Raw genomic sequence first — 16,900 nt, forward strand, 5'->3', positions numbered from 1 at the left:
TTGTTTATTTACAATCATAGTATTTGCAAAGGATGCAATTCACTTCAAGCATCATTCAGAACAACACTGGGTCTTTAAAAGAATTGTTCTGCCCATGTAAACAAGCCTCTGGGATATTCAGGATTACAGGTGTTAAGTAACAACTGGGAGTATCCCTGATTCTGTGAGCAAGACAAAAAGCAGCAAAAATATATTTAAAAATTCAAGCAGAATAAACATTTGGGCCTGATATTAAGAAAAGCAGGCAATGTATAATGCATGCCCAATAAAATATATGAAAGCAACACAGCCTCAGAGCTGGAAACTATAAGTAGATGGGAGTCAAAAACCTTGACCTTCTCATTTGTTCACTATTGATCTTCAAGCATAAATTGATGAGTATGTTTGTGAGCCTCTGTGTTGAATACTGTAGGTGTTATTAGTAGTTAGGGAGCATCGCCTACCAGTGACATGCCATTAATAATATAAATGATGGAGTTTGGCTCTCTCAGAGCCAAGGAAAGCTGCATTCACAATAAAGAAAAACAAAACAAAACACATTTGGTTGCATCTGCTTGGGTAATTGCATGGCTTCTTCAAGGTGCTTAAAAAAATACAAGGCAGATGCAACTAAAGAGCAAAAGGAAGCATTGTAACAAATGTACTACTTTATTACAATTCAGTTCTTTGGGCTATATATGAAATTAAATTCTATCACTGTGAGTCCCAGTGCAAAGAAATGAAGGCTGTTGTGTCTGAGAGTTTCAGTACCCAACACAGAAGCTTTTGCATACTCATCTGCATGGCTAGAGAATTTAATCCAAATTTCAGACTCATATGAACTGCCAATACTGGTCACAAACCACTGTGCCCTTTTCATAATACTGTACTGTTGTGAGTTTGGGGCAGGTGTAGGCTGTATGCCTGAGTCCCTTCTAATTCCTAAACGGCCTCAGTCCAGTATATCTGCAGGAGCATCTCCACCCCATCGTTCTACCCAGACACTGAGGGCCAGTGCCGAGGGCCTTCTGGTGGTTCCCTCGCTGCAAGAAGCCAAGTTACATGGAACCAGGCAGAGGGCCTTCTCAGTAGTGGCACCCGCCCTGTGGAATGCCCTCCCACCAGATGTCAAAGAGAACAACAACTACCAGACTTTTAGAAGACATCTGAAGGCAGCCCTGTTTAGGGAAGCTTTTAATGTTTGATGTATTACGGTATTTTAATATTTTGTTGGAAGCCACCCAGAGTGGCTAGGGAAGCCCAGCCAGATGGGCGGGGTATAAATAATAATAATAAATTGTTGTTCTTGTTATTCCTGGATCCAACAAGGGTTCAATTGCTGGAATAGCCAGGCAAGTTTCTTTATAATGGCCCCTAAATATGGGCCATTAAGATAGCAGACAACAAATGGGTGGGGGTCCTTCCCTCACCTGGCTGTTAGTGTGAAGTACAAAGGCCAGAGTTGTGTGTATGAGCTAGAAGCAGGCTGGGCAGCCGAGAGACAGAGCCATGCTTGATATCTGCTGGAATCCAAGGCTGTGGCCATGGGAGAAACAAGAACTTCTTGGGTCATTAAAGCTACGAGCCGTTCTACAGTGGGCTTAGGTTGTATATATGTGTAAATAAACAATATATCCTAAAGACACAACAGTCTCTGCTGTTCTTCATGCCAAGGAAACTGAATCCGGGTAAGCACCTGGAACACCTGGAATCTCACACCACTCGGAGACTGGGATGGCATGCAACAATATACTCCTGCTCAGAAGAGGTTTGCAGTCCTCTGGACACTCCCACTAATAGATGGCGCAAAGACAATTTCCCGCTTACATACTGTTCTAGAAGGTATTCCAACTCTCTGGGGAATATTTCTGCGGGGTGAAATTAGCGGCAGAGAGGAGGGAGGTCCAGTGTAAACTACCTGTACCTTTACACAGAACCATGCTGGAAGTGTCCTTCTCATGAGTAGAACCCCATTCATGGGATCCTTGAATCCAACCCAGCAGCATCACTAACAGACTCAAGCCTTTTAGACCTATAGAGCAACTTCACAGTGCAGTGCTAATGCTAAACTCAGGTTACAACAAAACCTATGGCTTTCATCCTGTTGGTCAAAAAAGAGGTAACAGAAACTGAGACTGCCCCCCTCCCCATAGGCTCAGAGTGCTCTGGGGCAGTGAAGGCTGGTCCATTAGGATGAATGTGACACTGCCCAACCCACCTCAGCCTCCACCTGCTTGCCTTCTTACTTACACAATAACAGCGGGAGCCTTTGGCTCTGGTACCACTCCATTTTGGTCTCCTTGCCCTTCTACCCCACCAGTCTCAATGGGCACCGCCTACCACTGCTCTGAGGTATAAATAACATTTATATATCCCAATCCTTCTGTTTATATCTCAAAGCACATTCACCCCCCCCCCAAAAAAAAGAACCCTGGGAATTGTAGCTTGTTAAGGGTTCTGGGCATTGTAATAATACTAATACTAATCCTAATACTACTACTACTACTACTACTAATAATAATAATAATAATAATAATAAAATTATTTATACACCGCCCTTCCCGGTTCAGAAAACAGGGTTCAGGGCGGCTAACAATAAATTTAAAACACTTAATTGATGCAACAAAAAACAGCATAAAATACAGTATAAGATGTGAATAACAATAAATTCAGAATTCAAAAATCAATTTATGGGGAAAATCCACCCAATAAACAGTAGATGATCACCAGGGCTAGCTGGCTAAATTAGTCCTATTTGGGCCAGCGAGGAGCCCAGGGGAGAATTAGCTGTGGGGTCCCAAAGCAGGTAATCTTCATAAAAAAGGGGGGAGGGGGGAGAGAAGGGAAATAAAAGATCAGGCTGAGTTCAAATTGAAAGCCAGGTGGAATAGCTCTGTCTTACAGGCCCTGTGGAAGGAAGTTAAATCCTGCAGGGCCCTGGTCTCATGGGTCAGAGCATTCCACCAGGTCGGAGCCATCACTGAGAAGGCCCTGGCCCTGGTGGAGGATAATCTGACTTCCTTAGGGCCTGGGACCTCTAAACTGTGATTATTCATGGACCTTAAGGTCCTCTGCGGGGCATACCAGGAGAGGCGGTCCCATAAATACGAGGGCCCTAAGCCACAAAGGCTTTGTAGCTGTGTAAGGGGTAAACTACAATGTCCAGGATTCTTTTTTGGGGGGGAGGGGGAGGAATACACTTTAAATGAGCTTTAAATATATCATGCACATGCAACCTTAGAGCTCACTCTCAGTGGATTGGTATTAAGGTACGTTTGGGCTTTTGACGCACCTGACAAAGCAGAAGTACAGCATCAAAGCACATACAGAGCCCCCCCCCCCAGCATTTGTATGTCCCTCAATGTACAGCCACTAGGAACTCAAAAAGGAGATGAAACAACACACGTTCCTTCCTTTTTTATTGTCCCTGTTCTGGAACACCTTCTTCTCTTTTCCCTTTCAGCTGAATGCTTTGAGTAGAGACCTCTTTTACATTCAGAGTGCTGAATATATGGCCTTGGCCAATTAACTGTATTTCAGACATTACCTCTGCACCCCGGGACCTTCAAATCAGAAACGCTTATTTGAAAACAAGGAGCACTCAGGCACACAATGGAGACCAGCAAAACTAAAATGTAACATGCTGCATGCTTGGTTAATGAATTCAACAAGCCTACACCTTGTCTGAAGCCTTGCATATTTGCTCAGGAACAACCTGACATAGGCACAATGGACATAGGAAGAAAAGCAGCTGTGTTATATTGGTGAGAATGCACTAACTTCAGATGAACAAACTAAAAGAAAATATGTTTGACATGTTTTAAATATCCAGATTTCAAACACTGAGATGTTGTTGTTTTTCACAATACACATGTAAGACTCTTTGTGAAAGATGTTGTATACAGTTCATGTTAACATATAACCTACTGGCTAAGAAATTTGCAGCTAGCACATAACATACTTAGGTTTAAACTCCACATTTCAGTCTGCATACAAAATTCATCAAGCAGCAACCTACTTGAAGTAGTCTCTCCCATCTCTGTTTGCCGTCATCTCCCATCCATAGGAAGATCCCTGGTTCAAGGTCCAGGTTCCTGAAGGGGGAGGCCAGCCTGAAGACTTGGTTCTGTGGCTAAAAAGAAATGAAAATCATTAGTATTTCAAAATGAGCCTGATCCATTCAATCCAACAGTGACTTTTCTGTATTTCTGAGTGCAAGTGAATTCATGTTAAATCCTATTATATGTGTGGAATTGTGACAGAAGCCAGGATTAACTAACATAAGCATAACACACTTTAGGACCTAAATGTTTAGATGCACTTTGTTGAATAATCATCGGACTCCTTGTTTTATTAAAATCTAGACTTTTTTTTATTTTGGCAGACCAAATTGAACTTTCCAACTAGCTTTTCACCTGTGACCTTAAAGAGAGGCTGTTTCAAGAAGACTCTTTTGGGAGGCTCATATAACCACCCTTGCATATTAACAATGGGAACTGTTAATACATACATACCAATGCACATAAATAGGGTTCCTTCAGGTAGGACCAGGGTGCACCTACAACCCTTTCACACAGCTGCCAAATGCATGGCTGGTGCATATGCCACCATAAGTGGCAGAGTAGCTGGTATGACCCCAAAGACCCACTCATGGGCACCTTCAACCATTGGGAAGGTGGTATGAACCTCTTCCATGTTGTGCACACATGATAAGAAATAGATCTAAACTGGGTTTGGGAAAATGCATAATGTGAAGTACGGATTACTCAGTTTTTTCCCCAGTTAGCATACTGAGTGCCCTCATGCTTTCCAAGTATTAGTCACCTTAGACCATTTCCTAAAGAATAGAAGGATGAATAATTCATGAATAGATTCATCAGAGTACACGCCGTAGGAACATGGTTCCACAAAAGAGCCTTTGCCCTTCAAAAAAGGTGTCATGGTTGCTGAAAATCTCAACGGAGGGAGTGCTCTTGAGCTCAGGTCCCACTGCAGGTTTCCCAGTGGTTGGCCACTGTGAGAACAGGATGCTGGACTAGATGGGCCATTTGCCGCATCCAGAAGACTCTTCCTATGTCCTTATGGCATTGAGCCATTTCTAAGGTGCTACTAAAATACATATGGCAAAATCTTAACTGCAGTGTCAATTTAATCTGGATATGCTCAGTGCAGAAGAAAAGCAGAGAAATACAAAAATAACTGAGCTGAACTGAATACCCTCCTGATCATCTTTTTTTTTTAAAAAAAGAAAAAATCAACACAAATTATTTAAACACTAACATAATTTATCTTCACTCTTCACATCTGTAATTATTAGTTACTTTACAGGGATTTATTTTGCATTTCCCATTGCTGGATATAAACAGTAGCAGGATTATGTTATAATCTCCTTTGAAAGCAATCCTTCAAACGCTAAAGTGCACCACTCGGAGGCTGTAAAATGTGCACAACAACTCTCTGTGTTGTATGCCAGTGTTTACAATGCTGTTGTATACTTAGAACTAAAAGAAGCAAAATTACCCATGTGGTACCCTAGAAGTCTCCATACACATTAATGGCATAGCTTCTAGGAGAGAGGCTATTGTTGACTGCTTTGCATGCAGAAAATCCCACGCTCAATCCCTGGCATTTCCAGGTAGGGCTGGCAGATCATAGAATCATAGAGTTGGAAGAGACCACAAGGGCCATCGAGTCCAACCCCCTGCCAAGCAGGAAACACCATCAGAGCACTCCTGACATATGGTTGATATCCCTGCATGAAACCCTGGACAGCTGCTGCCAGTCTGTGTTGACACTACTGAGCTAAATGGGCCAACACAGACTGAGGTCAGTCAAAAGGAAGCATAGCTAAAACTACAGAATTCACCAGCACGAAGATATAGCGATGACCGTCAACTTGGATGACTTGAAAAGAGAACTAAACAAATTCACGGAGGTCAAGGCTATCAATGGCTTCTAGGCATGATTGCTACATATTAACTGCACGATCAGAAGCAGTAACCTCTAAGGGCAGTTGCTGTGGTAGGTGATTTCTGAACTGCTCTGAGATTTTAAATTAAGGCTGGCATATGCATGAGTTTAAATCAATAAAATCTTATGTATGTTTACTCAGATGTTTCATTGTGACTGAGGAGTTGAGCAGAGCAACCCAAGACCCCTTTTTGCCAGGCTGGGAAAGGGGACAGGGTTGAATGAAGGTGTCGCTCCATCTAGCTCTTCCAGTTAAACCAGTTTCCTACTGGTTGACAACAACGGACTGATGAAATTCTCACTCCATCAGTGTGGCAACTCCCCCTACTACCAGCAAAACCCAGCAGAAGGTCCTGAAACAGGGCATTTCAAATTCTGCAAGGACTGAGCCACCCTTCCATCTGTTGGATCCTGAGCTAGTCTTACTGCCACTGCACAATGGCATCCAGAACAAAACAGCCCTCATAACTATGCCCGATAGATCTGTAAAACCACACTGGCAGGGAGGGGGAAACTGCATCTTAAGCCTGTTTAGTGCTGAAAGCTAAGAAGCTGACCTTTGTGACAAAGCCGTTTATGACACCATCTGATATAAAGAAGGACTCCAATCTTAGTATACACTGCTCAAAAAGGAGGAGTGAAAATTTAAGGCAAACAAAAATATGGCCGCAGTAAAAGAAAACTCTCTCATCCTGTGAGGTGAGATGCAAAGAAACGGTTAAAGATATAAAACACTGAAAAATGGCATTGTTTCTGTGGCAAACAAGGAGAACTCACTCCTAAATCTGCTTTCATCACATGCTTTGATGTGTTATATTCTCTTCATGTAATCTTCAGGTTTGATCCGACCATTAATATTTACAATCGTATCAATTATGAAATAGATTCAAGCACTCAAAACCATGACAGTAGTAGTGATTGCCACTGAAAATGTTCTTGTATGAAGGAAGAAATAAAAGATATGCTGAAAACTATGCTGCAGATGAACAAAAAAAATACATTTCAAGTGCATTTAAATTAATACACCTTTAATATGCTTCTCTGTTCTTGTTTAGCATCATCTGCTATAACTGCATTTCAGATAAAGATGGCTTTAATATGGATGTACAGATCACCTTATAAAGAAGGAATAACAAACAGCACGACAACATTTACAATGTTCATTCCAACATCATACACAGCACTGTCTTTCACAGTTCCTCACATTTTAGCAGATTTTAGCAGCTTGCCCCCCAGAGTTTAGAGATCTTCCCTGAGGAAAAAGGATTGATTTCCACTGAAAACATATATGCCAAAGCTGTAGGACAGCAGTTCTCAAACTTTTTGAGACCACTTGGAAATTGTTGAGGGTTTCAGTAGACCACTTAATAAACTTCTTTTTGTTCTACAAATCAAAGTAGTATGCAACACATATTTTAATAAGCAGTTTTGACTTTCTAATGTGATGGGTATGTTTGTTGTCAGTGTCGGCCCTAAGCAGCAAATTTGAGGGGGGATGGCAGAGAATAATGGCAATATATTAGAGTTGTGTGCGCCGTGTGACCTGATGACACTCCCTAAGCTAGCCTGCTGCTCCGAGTCCCCACCTCTCCATGACTGGTCTATTGACCGAACATGGTATAGGAAGGAACCTGATATTGGTGAGGAGAGAGAGGGGATCAGTCTGGCAATGGAGATGGCTCAGATAGTCTCCCAATCTAGTGCCATTGACACTCTCGTAGAACATAAGCAAGAACGAAATTTGAAACGTCTGGAAGTCACACTAGATGGATCAGTCAATGCAGCCGGCCCCAGCGAAAAGGCTAGGATGGAACCCTCAAGTGCGACGAGAACAGAGGAAAATCCAAGTCAGCTAAAAGGAGCCTGCTGGGACACAGATAGCAATATCTGTATCCTGATTGGGCTTTTCAATGAAATGATGAAAGAATGCCAAATGCACATAAGTAAAGAACTTTCTTATGGAATGTGTGGGTTTGCTAGTAAGCCTGACTGAGTTCATCAGGAAGGGAGCAATCTCACACACCCCCACTCCAGCGGCTGAAATTCCAACAGAGCCCAGTAGCTCAGAGAAGGTCCCTAAGAGAGCCACTTCCATGTCTACCAACAGTCGAGTCATACACCCCTCACCTAAAAAGAAGCATCGCCACCAAAGAATACACCCACTTCATAAGAAGAAGTCTAAAAACATAAAAGTGGGAAGGCAGACTAAGAGTCATACACGAATTAAGAAATTGAATTTTTCCAAGCTATTCAAGCTCCTGGAGAATTCCACAATAAAGGAATCAAATACAAAGAATACTAAACCCGTGACCCCAAAACTGAGCATTATCCAGCAACCTAAAGTGACAAGCGCATCACAATCCCCTAACCCTCAATCAATGAAAGATCGGAACGAACAACTAGATAAAGACTGGCAAACCTCCTCTGCTACTGTGGAGACTATCACCCCCATTCGCAATAAGATAACTCAGAACAATCAAACACTGATCCTCAACAGAAGCAGATTGGTTATTTGCCCTATGTACAATCGTACAGAATTACATTCACTGGATCAACAAAGAACGTATATATTTTAAAAAATTGACTTAGTACTCAGAGGCCTCCTACTACAAGGTAATGTTATCAATGTAGATTTTCTCCCAAATGACAATAAGTATAATCGAGTGATGCTGACATTTAAAGATGACTTGACCGCAAAACAAATATTAATTAATAAGGAGAAACTGCAAAGGGTGGGCCTGATAGTGACTCGCCTATTCGAAGTGCCCGGCCCCCCCTCGCAACTCATCAAATTAAATAAGAAAGACATTTATTCAAAGGTGGTGGAAAACAATAAAGCTGAATATCAGAATAACCACCAGTCGCCTCATGAACTGGACACCTCCACACACAACTTCTCCTTTGAAGAAAATACCTTAATTAGTCAATTCTGGACATTTCCACCTTTAATACAAGCTGAAATCCTAGAAAGATTAGAAACGCTAAGAAATAAGCTGGCCGGGAGAGACTTATATAAGGAAACTAAGGTGGATGTCCAAAGAAAGAGTAAGAGCCCTCCCAAAACGATTATCTCACAAGAACCCGATTCAGCGGCTCGCCAACCACGTAACCTTCAGATAAAGGCAGAGATTAATCTACCTGCAATTAAGAAAGTACAACTCACAAAGGAGAACAATGCATCGCTCCCTATAAGGAAAAACATGCCTAAGGAAACCTCACGAGGCTTCTGGTCCAAAATGAGATATTTAGATGAAGCGGAATTAGGCTACAACCAGGTAGAGTACCCCCAGGAGGAGGCCTTGTATAGTAAAGGCCCAGTGTCTACCAATGTGAGCACTCTATATTTACCATCTGATACCATAGAATACCTGGGCTGCTCTCCATGTAAGGATGCTAGTCGGCTGCCACGTGGAATGGTAAACTCCAACAGCACCTCGGAAGATAATTGACAAGGAGTGGATCTTGGTAAAGCCAACCTTAGCTTTTTATCATGGAATATCGCAGGATGGCAAAAAAAGGCAGCTGATCCATCCTTTGCTAAATTTATCCAAGGCTACGACATAGTATTTTTACAGGAGACATGGCTCACAGGGGACCTAGAAGTTAATGGCTTTTCCTCAATGTCCCTCACAGGATCTCCAAGCACTAAAGGGGGGAGAGTCAAGGGTGGCCTAGGCATTTTAATATCTACAAGGTTGAGGGCGTCCATAGTAAAGCTAGAGACACTGAAACATCTGGCTATGGCCGTACTAGTGAAAAGCAGATTCTTCACCCTGCTATTGATTAATGTATATCTTCCCCCCCAAAGAGGCAAGCAGCTGATTAAAAACACCTGGCATGGGCTGGAAACATACATTGATGGTTTGATGACTCAAACCCCTGCAGCTTCAGTGCTAGTGGCTGATGATTTTAATGCCAGAATTGGCCAGTCTGACGAAGCACTTTATGCACACTTCCACGACTCGCCACCCATCGTGGAAGAAAACCATCTTATACCCACCAGACTCTCAAAAGACAAGGGATGTAATTATGCAGGTCTGTGCCTATTGCGTCTTTCTAACAAGCTGGACCTGGTCATACTAAATGGGCGCAAGAATGGGGAGACTTGTGGGGAATTTACTTTTATATCAAATGCAGGAGCTTCCACTATCGACTATGTTATGGTATCATTTAATCTCTTAAATAGAGCCCTTGAGTGCAAAGTGGAGGAGAGGGTTGATAGTGATCACTTACCGCTCTGCCTCCTCCTGGATGCAAGAAAAGACTTATTTTGTAATGATAAACTTGAAGCCCCCAGGTCCTCTAACATGGAGTTGAGATACTCACGTATTAGATGGTCCAAAAAGCTGAATGCCGAAACATCTGAAAGGCTATACTCGGACATATTCCTCATGAGAAGAGATAATCTCTTAAACTCACCATGTTCTGAATCTAGAATAATCTTGTTCCAGGATCTGATCTCACTTTTGCAACCCCACCTGATCCAAAAAAAGACATCGCGCCAACCTTTATTCCCCAACAAATCCAAACCCTGGTTTGATCAGGAATGTATTGCTACGAAGCGTTCTTTGCTGGATAAGTACAGGAATTACAAATCAGCGAACCTACCCTTGCTTCCTGCGGAATGGTTCGAAGCCAAACGTAAATATAAAGATCTGATTAAAAAGAAAAAGCTTCAGGCCCAAAGGGGGGAGTGGCAACGTTTATTAGAGGCCTCTCGAAGGAAAGACTCAGCCACTTTTTGGGAAATAGTTGCGAAAAGTTGGCAAGACTCTCCGATTGAAATTGATTATACTATACCAGTTGGGATTTGGGAGGCTTACTTTCTATCCTTATATACATCAAATCAACATCTGCAGGCCAGGCCCCCAGCTCCGAGTCATACTGGCGCCGAATGGCCCCCAGTAGCAACAGAAGAGATCTATAGGCTCATCCAATCCCTTAAACCTGGAAAAGCACCCGGCGTAGACAACATTACACCGGAACTCCTTAAGGCTAATGTTGAATGGTGGGCCCCTGTGCTAGCTGCCCTATTTACCAGCATAGATCCATCGGCCACTTTCCCTGAGGACTGGGGACTAGCAATCATCATCCCTTTATTCAAGAAAGGGAGCCGATCAGATCCGGCTAATTACAGGCCAATCAGCCTCCTAAGTATCATTAGTAAATTGTACGCTGCCCACCTGTGCGACAAATTAGTGGACTGGTTGGAACAAGACCACATTCTTTCAGAAGCACAGGCTGGTTTTAGGGCAAATCGGTCAACTTTAGACCAGGGCCTTGTTCTCCAACATCTTGTGGAGAAATATACATCAAGAAAAGGAGGTTCCCTATACGTGGCCTTTATAGATATCAAATCTGCTTTTGATTTAATACCGAGGGACAGGCTTTGGGGAAAGCTAAGTGCCGCAAATATAAACAAACGCCTACTGTATCTCATCCACAGCCTATATGAAAATACATGGATCCAGTCCACCTATCCAAGGAAATCCAAATCCACCAGGGGGTCAGGCAAGGGTGTGTCCTTGCGCCTACTCTATTTAACTTCTATATCAACTCGCTAGTAGGAAATATGGAGAAAGAAAATGCCCATCCCCCCAAATTGGCTGGTATGCCCCTCCCGGTCCTTTTATATGCGGATGACAGAGTCTTAATTTCTTTTTCTTGTGTTGGATTAAGAAAACTTTTGAGATCTCTTACCAAATACTGCAGCACCGAACAACTAACAATTAACTACAACAAATCCAAAGTCATGGTGTTCTCTAAAAAAAGGAGGCACAAATGGAGAATAGACAATCGCTCAATAGAACAGGTAGCAACCTTTAAATACCTGGGTGTAACCTTCCAGGAAAGGGGCTCCTGGCGCTTTCAGATTAATAACACTATTGCAAATGCAGAAAGATCTACCAAAGCGTTAATAAGATTCTTCTATGGGAAAGGGAGCCAACACATACCGGCAGCCTCCCAGGTCTTTGCTGCCAAAATACTATCACAATTGTTATATGGATCCCAGATCTGCAGCTTTAAAAACCTTACTCTCTTAGAGGCATTCCAAACTAAGTTTTTCCGCTGCCTGCTGGGGATCCCCTCCTGCGTGTCAAACATAGCGGTCCGTTTGGAGGTTGGGCAAATTCCTATCAGTACTCGGATATGGATATTGAAGATCCATTATTGGCTAAAGCTTATTTTCTTCCCGGTTGGGCTGGCACCTTTAACCTTATTAGATACCTACCAATCCAAATGGAAAGCTACACTGCTGGAAAAGCTTAAAGGTTTGGGGATCCCACAACAGACCCTGATAGCGACAGGCTTCGAGAAAGCTAGGACTATAATTCCCCAGCGTATCTGGGACGTAGAATTACAATGCCACATGAGCGAAATGATTAAATATCCAGCAATAAGGGACCATGGGAGAGGTTTCTCTCCAGCTAACTATCTGTCAGGTCTTCAGGTACCCAAATACAGACGGTCTTTTACCCTCGCCAGATTCAACGTTCTCCCTTCTGCCTTACTTCAGGGCAGATTTGAGGGTAAACCATACACAGCACGGGTCTGCCCTTGTGGCTCGTTGGAAGTTGAAACTGCTTCACATGTACTATTACGCTGTCGTCTTTATGAGGATATACGTTTGACTTTTATTACACCTGTTTTGCAAAAGTCCAGGAAAGAATCGGAACACCATAGTTTAAAACTACTGCTAGAGGACAAGATTCCCAAGATTACATTAAATATAGCTAAATTCTGTGCGTCTGCAATCAATCGCAGGAAGCAAGTGGTATCCCATAGTGACCAAACCCCTAAATGTTAATTACAGGGGGCACGCTAATAATTACTTTTAATTTTTATATTTAAATCCTTGTTATATTCATATTGTCCTTTGTATTTCTGATATTTTTTATGATCTGTGATATTGTGTGTGTTGACGCTGGTCTGTGACCGTATTAATAAATTCATTCATTCGTTCACTCCCTAAGCTAGCCTGCTGCCCTCAGTTGTGGCAGATATCTTCAGAACGGAATTTCCCTGTATGAAGTTTACAATGCATTTAATTGAAACACTTAGTTGATGTGTCTAGATCCAGCCTGGATTAGGAGGGGAGGACACCATCTTGTCCATGGGTAGACAAACTAAGGCCCGGGGGCCAGATCCGGCCCAATCACCTTCTCAATCCGGCCCGCGGACAGTCCAGGAATCAGCGTGTTTTTACATGAGTAGAATGTGTCTTTTTATTTAAAATGCATCTCTGGGTTATTTGTGGGGCATAGGAATTCGTTCATATTCCCCCCCCCCCAAAATTTCCCCAAAATATAGTTTGGCCCCCCACAAGGTCTGAGGGACAGTGGACTGCCTCCTGCTGAAAAAGTTTGCTGACCCCTGATCTTGTCCTTTGCCTCTGACAAAAAAACTATTTTGGGGTTATGGGCTAGCTCTGCTTCTGATTCTGAGCGGATTCTGTTCTGAGTAAAGTTAATCTTTGTAAATAAATCAAAGAGCAGGACCAAATGAATATGTTTTTGGCTGTTCTGCAAACTTTCATCATACCACCAGTCTGTTGACCACCTATTAGCTAGGGATGATTGGAATTGTAGTCCCAAACATCTGGAGGGCTGGAGTTTGCCTATGCCTGCTTGAGGGTCTTTGCTGAAGATATGAAAGCTTCCTAGCTAATATCTATTTCTATGGTGCTCATTGTTTATCACGCTGCACAGAAATGCAGGATCCTGTGCTTAAAGAGGTCACCACTACACATGCCTAATGATGCACAAGATGAAGATTTGTTTTTACATCTTTTCACAGTTACTGACAGCGCTTGGGAATGGCAAATTGTTGTTTAGATAGTCAATGTTTAGAGACTGTCAGACTGAGTTGTGATTACATTGAATATACAGCGGATGTAAATATGCCTATGTTGACTTCAATTAAAGTTAATTTTCCTTACTGAATTGTTATTAAGCAGGCTAGTTCATGGTTGTTGTTTAAAAAAAGAGATAGTCTTTGAACAAAAGCAACCCCCCCCCTTTTCAAAACATACCAAGCTATCTGCCTCACTTACTTTTCAAAACTATGGTCCTGCTAATAAAAAGAAAAAAGAAGATGATGACGACAGGGGGAGAAAAAATAAGATCTACTCTAATTATACAACACATGCACACAGCTGTAACATCTTGCCATTGCTCCGTGCCAGCACCCCCTTGAATCTGCTGCCTGAGGCAGCCACTTCATTCTGCCTAATGATAGGGCTGGCCCTGACATACTGAGTAATTCAGTCTGTCTGTCCCCAAATTGCTTCTCATATTCTTCCCCATTTAGTGCTGAGTTATCCCACTTTGCTGATAATATTAGGGACCGATAAGAGCTGTATCCTTATGAAAATGAGCAGGCTTCTTGTTTTTGAACTGCTCTGAAATGGGAGCTTGAACATGCTCTAGAAGTGGGGGTTTCCCCCCTTACTTTCCTTGGGAGTTAAGAATTTCAGAAATAAAAAGTATTCTCCCTGCTACTGATATCCGAAAAATATTTTCTAGCTATTTTCTTGGTAGCATATTGACTAGAAAACAGGAGTTGTTACATGATGGATATACATACTGTAGGAAAGCATTCATCTCATGAAGCTTAGGAAAGCTTATGACAAACTACAAATGTTTATCAGCTTGTACTGCTGTGACATAGGTTTCTTGGAAATCATAGGCTTTCTATAAAAAAAAAGGTACTAAGAGTTTAAAAAACAACTCTCATTTTTTAAAGCCCCTTGTCATAAGCACAAGTCCCAAGATTCTTAATGGACTCAACACAGAGTCTAATAGACCCTCAGATACCCTTATGAAATGACAGTTCTAATAATAATAATAATAATAATAATAATAATAATAATAATAATAATAATAATTTATTATTTATACCCCGCCCATCGGGCTGAGTTTCCCCAGCCACTCTGGGCGGCTTCCAATCAAGTGTTAAAAACAATACAGCATTAAATATTAAAAACTTCCCCAAACAGGGCTGCCTTCAGATGTCTTTTAAAGAGAAGATAGCTGCTTGTTTCCTTCACATCTGAAGGGAGGGGGTTCCACAGGGCGGGCACCACTACCGAGAAGGCCCTCTGTCTGGCTCCCTGTAACCTCACTTCTCGCAACGAGGGAACCGCCAAAAGGCCCTCGGCACTGGATCTCAGTGTCCGGGCTGAACGATAGGGGTGGAGACGCTCCTTCAGGTATACTGGACCAAGGCCGTTTAGGGCTTTAAAGGTCAGCACCAACACTTTGAATTGTGCTCGGAAATGTACTGGGAGCCAATACAGATCTCTCAGGACCGGTGTTATGTGGTCCCGACGGCCACTCCCAGTTACCAGTCTAGCTGCCGCATTCTGGATTAATTGCAGTTTCCAGGTCACCTTCAAAGGTAGCTCCACGTAGAGCACATTGCAGTAGTCCAAGCGGGAGATAACTAGAGCATGCACCACTCTGGCAAGACAGTCCGCAGGCAGGTAGAGTCTCAGCCTGCGTACCAGATGGAGCTGGTAGACAGCCGCCCTGGACACAGAATTAACTTGCGCCTCCATGGACAACTGTGAGTCCAAAATGACACCCAGGCTGCGCACCTGGTCCTTCAGGGGCACAGTTACCCCATTCAGGACCAGGGAGTCCCCCACACCTGCCCACCCCCTGTCCCCCAAAAACAGTACTTCTGTCTTGTCGGGATTCAACCTCAATATGTTAGCCACCATCCATCCTCCAACCGCCTCCAAGTTCCCTGGCTAAAGGAAAATACAGATAATCTGTAAGTCTGTAATATCATTAACCCCTCAGGTGCCAAAGCACTTTTTATTCAGAAGTTCTTGTAAGGAAAGGAAATATTATTTATAGGGTTCAAAAATTCAAAAGCTTTTTAAAAAACAAAAACAAACAAACAAACAAAAATGCTGTTAAAATCATACTTCACCTCTGAGGCAGTCTTTTGACACCCTTATTTGCTGTTTAGCTGAGAATGTAGAAGAAAATATTGTAGGGGGGTGGAGGGCTAAAATCAGTATGTGACAAATGGGTACCGCAGAAACTGGCCTATTTTCAAGCTGAAGGGAAAAGCTTTGAATGATGCACCATAAGGAGTGTTAATCTTAAACAGCTCATTCTCTTTTCCTTTTGAGGAATGGGAAAGTTAGCAGGCTCTTTTCACCTCTGCAGGAAGAACCACGAGCTAAAATATTCCTTCAGGCACCCAAACAGGTCATTTTCACTTTTACATATAGCAGAATGATTTACTGTACAAAGCCAGGGATACATTTGCTTTGTTATTGTTTCCAGCACTGTAAGAACTTAGGGAGGAATGTGAGGGAAGAAATGGAAGCTCTCAGACCAACTAAATGCATAAGGTGCCTGGAGCTCCTGTAAATCTGCACAAGGTGGTGAATGCATAAGGCAGGTCAGGTTGAGAAGAAAAAAAGACAAAACCATTTTTATTTACTTTTTCTTTTGGAAAAAACGACCTTGTAATAAATTCTGAGGGGGGCAGGGGAATGAAACGAAATGTGGAGGGCTTCAGAACTGGCTGCTATCTCAGGCTCTCCTCTGGTGATTTTGATTTAAACAAAATAATTGTGCTTATTAAATGAGTCACTACTATATAATAATATAATAATAATAATTTATTATTTATACCCCGCCCATCTGGCTGAGTTTCCCCAGCCACTCTGGGCGGCTCCCAATCAGTGTTAAAAACAGTACAGCGTTACATATTAAAAACTTCCCTGAACAGGGCTGCCTTAAGATGTCTTCTGAATGTCAGGTAATTATTTATCTCTTTGACATCTGATGGGAGGGCGTTCCACAGGGCGGGCGCCACTACCGAGAAGGCCCTCTGTCTGGTTCCCTGTAGCCTCACTTCTCGCAATGAGGGAACCGCCAGAAGGCCCTTGGAGCTGGATCTCAGTGTCCGGGCTGAACGATGGGGGTGG

The 16,900-nt window shown here is 42.6% G+C and overlaps 1 protein-coding gene across 3 annotated transcripts in view; it reads right to left on the reverse strand.

Annotated features, from left to right (window-relative positions):
• Positions 1 to 16,900, reverse strand: part of FRMPD4 (FERM and PDZ domain containing 4) — a 207,429-nt gene that overhangs the window by 71,947 nt on the left and 118,582 nt on the right. For all 3 annotated transcript variants that reach the window (XM_053387232.1, XM_053387233.1, XM_053387234.1), the window contains exon 2: positions 3,998 to 4,111. In XM_053387232.1, coding sequence (XP_053243207.1) covers positions 3,998 to 4,111 — 114 coding nt within the window. The remainder of the gene's footprint in view (positions 1 to 3,997; positions 4,112 to 16,900) is intronic.

This window comes from Podarcis raffonei, chromosome 4 (assembly GCF_027172205.1).
Source record: "Podarcis raffonei isolate rPodRaf1 chromosome 4, rPodRaf1.pri, whole genome shotgun sequence".
NCBI classification, from domain to species: domain Eukaryota; kingdom Metazoa; phylum Chordata; class Lepidosauria; order Squamata; family Lacertidae; genus Podarcis; species Podarcis raffonei.